This window comes from Bicyclus anynana, chromosome 17, assembly GCF_947172395.1.
Source record: "Bicyclus anynana chromosome 17, ilBicAnyn1.1, whole genome shotgun sequence".
Classification (NCBI taxonomy): Eukaryota; Metazoa; Arthropoda; class Insecta; order Lepidoptera; family Nymphalidae; genus Bicyclus; species Bicyclus anynana.
This window is the reverse complement of record NC_069099.1, coordinates 13783204-13796931: the sequence shown is the minus strand read 5'-3', so window position 1 is coordinate 13796931 and position 13728 is coordinate 13783204. Positions and strand designations below refer to the sequence as shown.

General features: G+C 36.8%; 1 protein-coding gene across 1 annotated transcript in view; it reads right to left on the bottom strand.

Annotated features, from left to right (window-relative positions):
- The window catches only part of LOC112049488 (OTU domain-containing protein 7B), a gene marked incomplete at its 5' end in the record, with an annotated part of 33405 nt that extends 22769 nt beyond the window's left edge, over positions 1–10636 (bottom strand). Inside the window, 1 exon segment of the mRNA XM_052886639.1 lies at positions 10584–10636. Within this exon segment, the coding sequence (XP_052742599.1) occupies positions 10584–10626 (43 nt within the window).
- Between the last annotated feature and the right edge of the window lie 3092 nt (positions 10637–13728).

Sequence of the window (13728 nt, the reverse complement as noted above, 5' to 3'; positions counted from 1 at the left end):
TGTTTATATAAGTCACTGGTTGGATATCTGAATGGCTTGAAGAACATAACTTTTAATAAGGATCTCTGACCACGTTCTACTTCAAGAAACTTTGTTTTTGAAGCTGCACCCCACACTGTAATACAATACCCCAAAATAGATTGACCCAGTGTAATATAGATCTGAGTTAGTAATTTTTTTGATGTTACATGCCTAAGAGATTTAAAAATCCAAATGAGTTTTCTGATTCTACCATTTATAAATTCAACATGGGGATGCCATGAGAGCCGCTGGTCTAATATTATGCCTAAATATTTGGTTGTATAGACTTTATCAAGAACTGGACAGCTACAGTTTAAAGAGCAAATTTTATTCTGTTTGTGAGTTTTAATTTGGAAATCACTATTAGGTTGTGTTTTTGAATTTATTGTAAAGCATACATAGTTGGATTTTTTTGTATTTAACGTCAAAAGATTTGACGACAGCCACAGAGAAATTGTTGAGAGACCAGATTCAGCGAATTTTTTGACCGAGTTCCATGAAGCACCGGAGAAAACTACAGCAGTGTCGTCAGCATAAGAGAACACTTGACCACTATCTAGTTTTAAATTGCATAGGTCATTGATATATATCAAAAACAATGTTGGTCCTAATACGCTTCCTTGAGGAACACCAAATGTTGGCTGAAACTCATCACTAACATGTTGTCCGATTTTGACACGCTGAGATCTTCCGTGTAGGTAATCTTTGAGTAATGAGAGCGGTGTACCTCTAATGCCAATTTTCTCCAGTTTTTGTATCAGCAGAGGAATGGAAACAGTATCAAACGCCTTTTTAATATCTAGAAAAACAGCTAGGCATTTTTTACCTTTGTCTAAGTGTTCTGTAATAATTGATGTTAACCCCAGTACTGCATCTTCTGTGGATTTTCCGTGTCTAAACCCATATTGTGAATCAGAAAGGATGTTGAATTTATTTAGATAGCTGACTAATCTAGAATTTATTAACTTTTCTAAGACCTTCGCTATGGATGATAATACAGAGATAGGTCTGTAATTATTAACATCTGAGTCATCTCCATTTTTGAACACAGGTGTTACGATAGAGTGTTTCAAAATTGAGGGGAACATTCCCAATTTGAAACATAGGTTAGCTAAGTGACTTATTATTGGTGCTACATCATGAATAGCTAATTTTAGAAGTTTTGTAGGAATGTTATCCCAACCAGGAGCGCTTTCAGATTTGAGGTTCCTAATAATACTTACAGTTTCTTGTAAGTCGGTATCCAGGAGTACAAATGAGGTCAGTTGATTATCGATAAACTTTAAGGGGTCAACACTTTGTGGAGCATTTAACATAATGTCTTCTGCTAGTTCCTTTCCAATATTGCCAAAGTATTTATTTACATAATTGATCGAGTGGATTGGAGAGGGTTTAATGTTTAAAAGATTTAAGCTATGGGTTTTAGGTTTGTTTAAGTTAGTAATAGATTTAATTTTACTCCAAAGTTCCTTACTATTTTTGAGGGAGTTAGTTAGTTTTTGTCTGTCGTAGGTTCGTTTAATTTTTTTAATCAAGTTGTTGCAGAAGTTGCGGTACCTTTTAAAGGTAATTTTTAAGGTTTCATTTTCAGGGTCAGCTTTTAACTTCTTTTGCAAATTATTTCTATTTCGTATACAACGTAATATGCCAGATGTCATCCAAGGTTTAATGTTACGTTCATTTTTAGGAATAGTTATTACACTTGAACTCTCTTTTTGAGCCTCTGTTAATTTTTCTATAAGTTTTTCCGTTACCAAATTAGGATCTTCTGAGTAGAGAAGTATATTCAAGTTCTTTTCCATGATAAGTTTTACGGCTTTGTCATAATCTAAGTAAAGTTTAGTTTTCTGACATTTATTCTTACTACGTAATTTAGATAAGGTTAAAAATATCATAGAATGGTCAGTAATCGAGGTATTGAGAATTGCTATGAACGGAGAGACATTCCTAGTCTGTAATTTTAAAATGAAATGATCGAGGCAGCTGCTGCCTCGGGTTGGAAGTGTGTGACCTGGTACTAAGCCATGAATAGATAACATGTTTAGGTAGTTAGACCTATTGTTACATTCATTATTTGATTCATTTTGTTTCGGTATAAGGTTGATATTTATGTCTCCTGTAATTATAATGTTTTTATGTGATCGGATAGTTTCAAGGTGCGTGCTAAGTGAATTAATGAAGTTAGTAGCATTAATATTTGAAGGCGATTGGTAGATTCCTAGAATAATATATTCGTCAGCTTCTAACTGTATACACGATGCATGATCTAATTTAATTTCGTTTGTTTTAGTCAAAAAAGTATTTCTGGCATAAATAACTACGCCATCATTTTGATTAAGGTGCAAAGATGTAGAAAATGAGTTATAGTTTTTAAGTGATGGAATAGTTTTTAGGGGACTTAATCTACATTCTGTCAGAACTAAAATGTCTATGGTATACTTTAATTCAGCTAGTGAAATTTGTAAATCATATATATTCGAGTAAATACTACGTATATTTTGTGATATAATTTTTAGGTCGTTTTTATTTATAGTTTTTATTTCATTAAGGTCCGCTACATCACACTGTTGTGAGAACGAAGCTACATTATCTATTTCGTCTATAGTTGTAAGCGAGTGATTCATAGTGAGAGTTGATTTGTAATTATACAGGGTGCTCGAATAACGTAGTTTCTAATTTGAAATGGAAAATTTAATCCTGAAGTGACGTTGACTGACCCGAAAGTTTGGCGATAGCCGTAATGCAACTTATAACAATTATAACCTGTCGTTTCTATTTTACTTATATTATGTTTGTGAATGTGGATTACAGTTGTCATTATTAGTAGGTAATTTATGAATATATGGCGAGTGAGAACAGTAGAAATGTAGAAAGTATTGTAAGTTAGTAAAAGTGTGTGTGGTAAGTGTATCATTGTGAAATTTGAATAAAAATTACAAAAATCTTTAACACGGTAGATAAAATTAAAACATAACAGTAAACTTAAAGCTAATACAATTAATGAACAATATATTTGAAGAATGGATACATTTAAAAAGTCATTTTCATTGTTTAAGATTGTCCAGATCAGATTCACATTTGATGAGATTGACTGGGGCACCTTCTTTTCTTCGCAAGTAAATTTTACCACTGGATGTCCAACAGTATTGATACTGATTAGTATTTGCAAAGTCTTTGGCAAGAAAAAACAACTTTTTAGTTTTCAGCGATAGACTTTCTGAAATAAAAATCCGCTTAGAGGGCCCGGCTAACCTTAGTTTTTCTGTAGTAGGTGGGTTATTTTCCTTATTTGATTTTCTGTACATACGAATAACTTTCTCCTTAGTTAGTACGCTATTAAAATCCACAAGCACAGTCTTATATGTCGGATCACGTGAGCTAAAACGGAAGACATCTTTGACTTCATGTGGCTGGATATTAATATTTAGGATTTTTCCAGTCGCTATGATGGTGTTGAGCAGGCTGTCTTTAGTTTCCGATTTAACTGTCGGTATATTTTTTATTTCAATGCAAGTTGATCTAGACAGTCTTTCGTAGTTATCCAATTTATCCTGTAGGAGCTCCAAGCTTTGAAGGTATGACTGTCTTTCAGATTCCATTTTATTTATTTCAATGGTAATTGTGTCATATTTTGCCGACAAGAAATCAATCGAACTCTGGATTTCACTACCTTGCTTTCTTATTTCATCTACTGCTAAGAACATTTTTTCAAGTTTATCAAACTTTGAACTTTGCTCTTTTTTAAAACTTTCAAGGATGTCCTTGATCTCAACCATAAAGGAAGCGAGTCGATCGCCGACTTCATCTGAACGCCGCCGTTTGTTTCTAAACCCTTGTTTCGCTCTAGGGGTTTCCGTCATAGGACATTCTTTGGTGGCATATTCATTCGAATTGATATGTGTTGTATGAGTAAGTTGCTTTGATGGAGATAATGACTTGGTGGAAGGTGGGGTGCGATTTAGGGGCATTTTTTAAAAATTAAGTTCGATAAATATAAATTATTAAAAAAATTATTATAATAAATAATTAAATATACAAAATAATCATAAAATAATAAATAATAAATAATTATACAAAATAAACATAGAATAATAAATAAATAAATATACAAAATAATCATAAAACAATAAATGAATAAATAATATATAAGTAAATAAAAAAATAAATAAAATAAAAATAAAAAATAAATAAATAAATAAATAAAAAGTCACGCCCTGAGATTCGAACCGCCACCACTCCTTTCTCTTCAGCAGTCTATGTCGCCGGTAGTTGCCGCTAGGCTACCGTATCTGTGCAAGGTAATAGTCAAATAATCGAACTGTATCCCGTACGGCGTATGTTACTTCACAATGATGACGACACGGGTCACTGAACCGTGTTACCGCTGTGAGCGTTTCATCGATGCACTTAAAATGTCAAATGTTTTGAATTCACAAACGGTCACAAGCAATGCAGTGTTATTGAAACAAATCGGTTTTTTGGTTTATTATGCACTTTTCTTTAATTATGTTTACTTTTCTTTAGTTATGTTTACTAATGCACTTTGTTTGTGTTTAGTTTGATAATGATATTTTCTTGAAAAACAACTTAAAATAACACTCGACGGGTTCAATATTGCATCACGTTTTTTGGCATATTTACTGAGTAGTTATTCTTACGCACATTATGACATAATTATTGCACAGTTTAACGTCCGAATATCACTTGGTTTTGTCAATTTTCCACGTAAATTATTTTTAACTAAGAATTAAATACGGAGCCTATGTTTACTTCCTTTGGGAATATGGGAATCCTTTGACAGAAGACAATGGACGCAACGGAGCGAGGACGGGATGCGATTGAGAGGCGCGCACGTCACTGCACGCTCCACTAGACCTGCGTAATGTCTGTTTGTAATATTGCATAATGTTTCCCGAGGTTTCGCTTGTTACTGGACATCAGTTTATTATGGTTGAACCAGGCTTTGAATTGTTTATCAGGACGAAGTTCTTTTACGCCGCTGTAAACCTGCAGCAATCGTTGCAATATGCTGAAGATCTAAATAAAGTACTAAGGCAGCAGAAGTAATGTAGATCTAAATGATCGCATAATTTTGCTTGTCTAAAAAACTATTTTTTGTCGGTTCTTTGCCTGATATTTTTCGCAAAAAAACTTTAAGGACTTTTTATTTAATAAAAGCCCCACTGATCCCCAGTCAGGTCTCCAGTTCTGCATTGGGTATATACGAGAGGTACCCACGTAATATATCTACATGTTTTCAGCTTGCCTCAAATACCTACCCAAAAACGTCGACCACTTTATAGATTTGGCATAAGTAATCATCATTATCAACCCTTATTCGGTTTACTGCTGAGCACGAGCCTCCTCTCAGAATGAGAGGAGTTAAGCCAATAGTCTACCACGCTGGCCCAATGCGGATTGGCATACTTCACACACGTAGAGGATTAAGAAAATTGTCAGGTATGCCGGTTTCCTCACGATGCTTTCCTTCACCTTTTGAGACAAGTGATATTTAATTTCTTAAAATGCACATAACTAAAAAGAGCATGAGTCGGACCGGAATCTGACCGGAGGACCAGATTCTAAACGGAGGAATCAGAGTCAGAGGTCATATCCACTGGGCTATCACGGCGATAAGGAGGTCATAAGGAATACCTAAACTTAAATCACATTGACACTTTGTTTAAAAATCAATATTTACTGACAGAAATATACGTGGGAATCTCATTTATGGTTCAGAATTCACAAACCTCTCATTATATACGCCTTCTTGAGATATTGCCTGCGTGTCTCGCTCTTTGATACATCAATCGAAGCGTAAATCTTTCGAGAATCGTCTGAGGGTTTCGACCTTCGAGACCTTTGAACGAAATTATGTACCAGTTCCTTTGTTATATTCCGTTGCCGAGTTTAACTTTTTGCGGTTTCACCTTTAAACGTGGAAGCCGTAGAAAGGAACGTTAATGAATAAGGCGACAAATTAAAATTTGCTTCCAGCTTTTTTCATTCAGACTTGATGTTTCTCGAATCTGACCTACATTCAGTAGCGTATACAAAGTTTTGCATTTCATGCACTAAACAGGTAGCTAAATAAGATATTCCCGACGAATTAAGAAGCGACTCCTTAATATGTCAGTTTAAAATAAAGAAATGATACAGATATATATGGCATAGAAATAAGAAGAAATGAATTAAGTAGAATAGAAATGTTTATAAATTAATTAAATGTCTGCGGAGATCCGCAGAAGAACCAAAGTCACCGACATAGCTTAACGAGTCGCGAAGCTGAAGTGGCAATGGGCGGGCACGCAGTTCGTAGAGCCTATGGACGCTGGGGTCCCTGTGTGCTGGAATATGAACCCCGAACCAAGTGGACTGACGACATCAGGCGAGTCGCAGGTATTCGCTCGATGCAGGCGGTTCAGGATCGTGAATGTTCCTACAAAAGTGCTGTCTTGCAGTGGACGTCCATCGACTGATTTGATGATGATATGGCATAGATATGTGTGATGTGCGAACACGCAACTGGACACATTAGTAAGATGAATTCAGAGTCATGATAATGTGTTAACGACTCTATCACCTAATCATTTCAAAAAATTGTTATCTGTTTTATGTTGTTCAGGATTTACAAATTCATCTCTAAATAACGAAAAATCAATAATTACTGTGCGAAAACAGTACAAATTGAAATTGATTCCACGATCTGTATGTCATCATCATATCAGCCGATGGAAGTCTCTGCAGGACAAAGGCCTATTGTACATCATGAGCCGCCTGCATCTAGCGACTCAGTCTCACTCGATGTCGTCTTGACCTTGTCGATCAGCACTGTACTTGCATGGCAGCCATTCCTTCGTCCGCTGATTGACTCTGGGCTTTCTTATAAGACTTACTTAAATATCGACCAAGTTTCAGAAGCAATGAGAGAGTCAACTACACTTTCACACCACTACACTTTTCCGACGTTCATCGGTTTTTAGACCAATGTATGAAAACGCAACATTACACGATACGACGAGCATGCTAGCCACTCACCATCCGATAAGCTAAAATCGTTCGTGTGTTGGTCAGTTTCATCGGCTGCAAAGCCGTTAGCGCTGTAGGCATGTGAGCTTACTTGACCGTCAGTGGCTGACACTACGATAATCCGTCGTAAATCTGACCCGCTTTAGCCGTTTAATTATACCATCGTGATATAAAACAGCGTTGCGGGGGACGTGACTCGGATAGATATTTCTGGTGGAACGTGAATACTCTCACATTTAGGACAATGAGTGACGTGGGCGAAACAGCATAAGTAGGATTTGCGGTTAATATTTTTGGGCTTTACGGAAAACCGCAGTTTCGTCGACGACTTTTTCCATAAATTCCCATTAATCCTTTAGCAGTGAATTTCTATTACTATTACCATATTTGTGACTATTCACGTCAGAAACACATTCAAAATAAAATGTGTCTATTATCCCAGAAATTCCTTGTTTTTCGAGACATATCGTCTATCCTAAATCAAGTAACCCTCAGGCATATGAAGTTTGACATGCGACATATTCTCAGATGGCTTTCCACTTATCATTAGTTAAAATGACTTATTTCTTTTGCTTGCTCGTCAATATATTCACTTATCCGTCCGACCATATTTTTAACTATGGCTACGTTAAAACAGGGGTGTGATTCTGAATTTTATACTCGTCAATAATATATATTCAATTTATATTCTATAACAAGTTTAATTAGAACTCCAACTTTATTTGTATGGGACGCCAAAAATAAAATGTCACTAACAACGAAGTTGCCATGGAAATGAGCGATGTCACATCGCTGTAACTTTACAGAATGCAGGGACTGGCCACGTCTTATATTGTATGACATATATCATCATCAGTATTAACCCATATTAGACTCACTGCTCGAGTCTCCTCTCAAAGGGGTTAGGCCAATAGTCCACCACGCTGGCCCATGACATATTTATATAACTTTGTATAACTAATTTTAATTTTGTTACAATTTACTTGAATGGAAGTGCTTAAGTAAATATTGAAACTGGAACTCCTTTAGCGTTGTTCGCTTAATAATGAGCCAAATGTTTTGTTTACTACGTGCTAGTCATGTGGAACCTTAGTCCCTAAGCAATAGACGTAAACGTAACTTTAATAATTAAGTACAGGGTAAAGTAAACAACAGTAACACAATGACGTGTTGGGCTGAGAGCTGGTGTGGCTAGACCTACCTCATTGTATGAAGCAAAATGTTCGCCAGCGCCAGGTCCTACTAGGCCAGGGCCGTTCTGGAAGGGTGTTTTGGTAACCTTGACAGCAGCATTATAGGTCCAAACAAATCTATTTAGTCACTGACACCAGTTACAGGCTTCCTCCGGTAAATCGATTTGAAGAGAGCATACGTCCGGACGTCATGCCTGGGATAGTCACGCACAAGAGCATCTAAGTAACGCGAAACTCTATAAATCGAATGAATATCGGGGATCTCGTCTTTGTCTCTTAATGAGTCGTCGTTATCAACCCATATTCAGCTTAATGCTGAGCTCGAGTCTCGTCTCAGAATGAGAGGCCAATAGTCTACCACGCTGGCCCAATGCAGATCGACAGACTTTACACACGCAGAGAGAAAATTCTCTGGTAAGCAGGTTCCTTCACGATGGTTTACCTTTACCGTTTTAGACACGTGATATATAATTTCTTAAAATGCACACAATGTGTAGCTAGTCTCTTAATTAAAGGTATGTCTGACGACTACAGGCTATATGCTGTATTATAAAATGTAACAAGGTCCGAAACGACTCGGCGTTGATGTAAAGTTAATGAATATGCTCACAGTGAAGGTTGAACGGCTAAGTGGAATTTTGGCCTCGGATGTTTCGAGATCATTTGCCTTTACACATCCTACATTCCTTATAAGCGGTATAGATTTCTTTTTATTTACGTCTTCTCGTAACTAACTATACTAACTTACTTAAAGAAAGATCTCATTATCATCATTAACAACCCATATTCGGCTCACTTTTGAGCAAGAGTCTTCTCTCAGAATTAGTAGGGTTAATTACCGAATCTTTACAAATTGGCTGACTTTACACACTTAGAAAATAAAGAAAATTGAGAGGTATGCAATATTCTCCTTTACCGTTTGAGACGCGTGATATACATATAATTTTATAAAACGCACTGAAAAATTGGAGGTGCATATCCCGAGCCGGATTCGAACCGAAGGCATCCGCCATCCGAATCGAAGGCAGATGTCATGTCCACTGCGCTATCACGACACAAGAGAGATTTACAATGTATTATTTTATTACTTGGCACCTGAAAATACTTAGTATATTTGAATACTGTAAAGTCAACAGATTCATACAAAACCTTGAGAATTTATATACCTACTACCTACCTTCATGAATAACTCTAACAATTGCTGAAAACGGCATGAAAATTCTTTCGATACTTTTGAAGTTTATCATGAACCGTGTGCCTAGTGGGAGTTTTCAATATATTCATACTGTTACTATCGCGTTGACGTAAACGCGAATTTTTATGGAATTGAAACAGTTGTGCAGTAGTGCCACTAGATGGCGCTGTTTTAATTCGTTAGAAATTTGCGTTCACGTTAACGCGATAGTAACAGTATCAGACTGCCACTAGGCCCTCAGCATTTATTATATTCGATAGTAGGATACATATTACCTACATTCTAATGGTAATGTACTATACATATTAAGTGAATGTAGTTACTAAGGTTGCTACGTGCAGATAGTGTGTCAAGTCCATTAAAAAGTACTATAAACTGTGATTAATTTAGGTTAATAAACATGACAATTGGCTTAACCTTCGATCGGCAATCTGGATTAAGAATTAGCCACTAGCGTGTCAGCCAGCATAGATTGATTTATGTTTTATGAATAAACCTAATACCTAAAAATGGCTTACCACCTACAACACACATAATATATTCAAGTCAAGAGTGAATAGGCATCTTCTAGGCAATGCGCGTTCCACCATAAACTGTATCATCGCTTACTGTCAAGTATATATAATGTTAAAAAAAGCATGGCTGAAATGTTATCGCCGCGTTGCAACGACTTGCGGTACGGACGGCTTCAGTGTGCTCGTGGCGTTCGAGCCGTCCACATCTATTGTTGTGTAATTCTTTATGGGTTACTTGGGATAGGCGGGGAGGGTGACTTGAGTGGAAAAGGGGAGTGTTTGTTAACAGTCAAAGTATCCTTTAACCCTACACACAACGTTCACAAGTGCGTGACTTCACTCAAGGTCATTTTCTGAAATTCTAGGGTCTTATTTTGGTTACAGTTTGATTTGTTAATTAAGTTGTCCCGACAAATGTTGTGAATCATAACCTTTGTTCGACATTAGTTTTTTTATTTTTGTAATCACTTCCGAGTCTGCTAAAAGAAAGTCTACGGACGTCAAACCCAACCAAGCCACCAAGACTTCAACTAAATTAAATAGCTTGGGGCCAAGGCAGTGCCCCGTCAAGTCGCGCAAAAAAGCGCCACGGCTTCTAGACCATTCTGTGACCAAAATAGGAACACTTACCATCTGTCCGGTTATCAGCAATAGGGTTAGCTTCTATCACCATTGCTGCAGCCCTAGAACAATAAAACAATATTTAGTATGAAAAACATGATTTTGAAATTTTATAAAACCTAGCAATTCAGACTCAGACGCCAGTGCGAGTATGTAAGTATAGAGCCTGGTGTTAAATGAAATATAAATAAAGGTTTCTCTCTTCTTATTGGAGAGGGAGGGAGGACCTATCGTGCTTCTCTAATTCTGATTGGCAAGATACGGTTCTACATAAATTACGAAATTATAAAAAAAATGTTTCATCATCTTCATTATCAACCCATATTCGGCTGACACTGAGCACGAGTTTCTTCTCAGAATGAGAGGGGTTAGGCCAATAGTCCACCACGCTGGACCAATGCGGATTGGCAGACTTCACACACGTAGAGAATTGAGAAAATTCTCAGGTATGCAGGTTTCCTCACGATGTTTTTCTCTCACTGTTTGGGACACGTGATATTTATTTTTTTAAAATGCACACAACTAAAAAGTTATAGGTGTATGCCCCGGACTGAATTCGGCCTCCGGAATCGGAAGCAAAGGTCATATCCACTGAGCTATCACGGATTAAAAAAAAATGTTTACCATTCTTTAATTAAAAGTATCTTTAACTAATGTTTAATTGCCTAGTTAATCTAATAAGTAAATAAATTTTATAAGTCGAGAATCGAACCTGAGACCTTGCCCTCGAAACTGGTTTATGCACCGCCGCGCCAGAGGTCGGCAAACTTCTAGATCTCCAATGTTTACTACAGTCGTTGCCAGAACGGAATTATGACGAATGCAGCCGAGGCGTAAACGCATACACCGGTGACAAACACTCGCCTACACGTGTATAAAAATAGGATACCGCGTCTAATAATACGTTACACTTTACTCCAATTTCGTATTTTCTTAGAATATAATTAGTAGATTTAATACAAACAGATTGAAAACGCTTATCTCAGGAACTACTTGTTCAAATTGTCAATCAATTTACGAAGGAAGACTATTTAAAATGCTACGGCCGATAGGAATGAAATCAATGAAAAATGTGAAAACAAACAGACAAAAAAAATCTGGGAGTTTTCATCGAAAACGTTGCACACATTCCTTACAATTACAATTCAGAAAACAATGCTTGATCAACAATGGAATGTCTTATTCTGAAGGATTTTTTGGTCTTACTGAGAAAGGATTTTTAATAAGAGGCAAATCTTTGTATGTAGATCTTTGAAATTAGAAGGGTCAGAGAAGTTTTATTTTCTGAAGTTTTTGGCTGGTGGGAGGCTTACCGGTAAAGACAAACCGCCAAGCGTTCCGGTACTATGTCGTAGAAACCGAAAGTGGTGTGGATTTTCATCCTCCAAGTTAGCCCGCTTCCATCTTAGTTTGTATCATCGCTTACAGTCAGGTGAGATTGTAGTCAAGGGCTAACTTGTAAAGAATAAAAAAAAGGTAGAATGGTCAAAGGTTTCTAGGTGAAGTCACTGGTGTCTTGTAGTTACAGTTCGTTTCATGTATGATGGTGCGGGTGACAGTTCATTTCACTCAAGTTTGCCGCGATTCACGATAATAGTACGTATTATAAACGTCATACAGGCGACTGTCACTGTACCCGTACTGAAAAACACTTTAATTTATAATTCAAGCGAATCTTATATCGACTCACGTTATTTTTATTTAGTTCTTAATTGGCTACTCTTAAGGTGACATCACAGGCCACGGTGCGCACAAATAAGGAATTGCGTTTAATTTCGTCGTGGGTGGAATTGCGTTGTATATTATGGATCTGTAGCAGATTTTTATGGAAACTTACTTGTATAATGGGGACGTGATAGCCCAGTGGATATGACCTCTGCCTTCGATTCAGAGGGCGTTGGTTCAAATCTGGTCCAGGGAGTGCACCTCCTACTTTTCTGTTATGTGAATTTTCAAGAAATTTATATCTTGAAAACTTCGTTCGTAACACTACCGATGGTCCGCGCGGGCTGGGGGGCGTGTAGCGATGAATGAAAACCCACGACTGATGCACCTCATTTTCCCCCCGTCGCCCGCATATCATGGGAGTGTCATCAACAAAACTTGCCGGACTATAATATATCCTGTCTCAAACGGTGAAGGAAAAACCTGCATACCTGAGAACTTTCTTAATTCTCTTAGTGTGTGAAGTCTGCCAATCCGCATTGGGCCAGCGTGGTGGACTATTGGCCTAACCCCTATCATTCTGAGAGGAGACTTTTATAATATTAATCAAAATAGATAGTCTTTATTTGTGCAACACAAGAAAGTAAATACGAAATATGCAAAGGCGGTCTTATCATTAAAAACACAAGAAAGTAAATACGAAATATGCAAACGCGGCCTTATCACTAAAAACTACCTCAAAGAACTTTAAATAAACATATGATATTTACTTCAATCTTGAAGACTGTTTAAAAGAGGTTAAAACGACCTAAGAGTGTATTATGAATCGATACTTCAAAGAATATAACCTTGTACTTTCCCAAGTTCTGATATTTAGGTCAAGGCTCTTTCTTATTTACTGCTTATCATCGGGTAGCAATAAAATATGTATAATAGAGGATGAGATCCCAATTGGACTTTTATTAGTAGTTAACCTATTTTTGACTAGCTGATGACGATGATGACTTTCTATCTATACTAATATTAACAAGAGGAAAGATTTGATTGTTTGTTTGTTTGCATTGAATAGGCTCTGAAACTACTGAACCGATTTGTAAGATTTATTTCACTGTTGGGAAGCTACACTATCCCCGAGTACGCTTAGGCTATTTTTCCTCACCGTATTCGGAAACGGGAACTACGCGGGTGAAACCGCGCGGCATCTGCTAGTATAATACAAAGTCATTTACGTTATATAGAAAACGATACCCCGCTTCGTAGTAAAAGTAATGAATTCTTTTTAATAACAAGTTAAAATTAAAAACCCCGAAAATTATGAAATTAACTAGAACAACGACTGTTCCATTAATTCTTGTAATCATAACAAAAAAGTTTAAATTTTCTTGCAATATGTTAGCTAGATAAAAAATATACTTATTGGCTTTTAAATCAAAATACCGCATCGAAATCGGTCCATCCATCCACAGGCAGACATCGACGTCAAACTTAC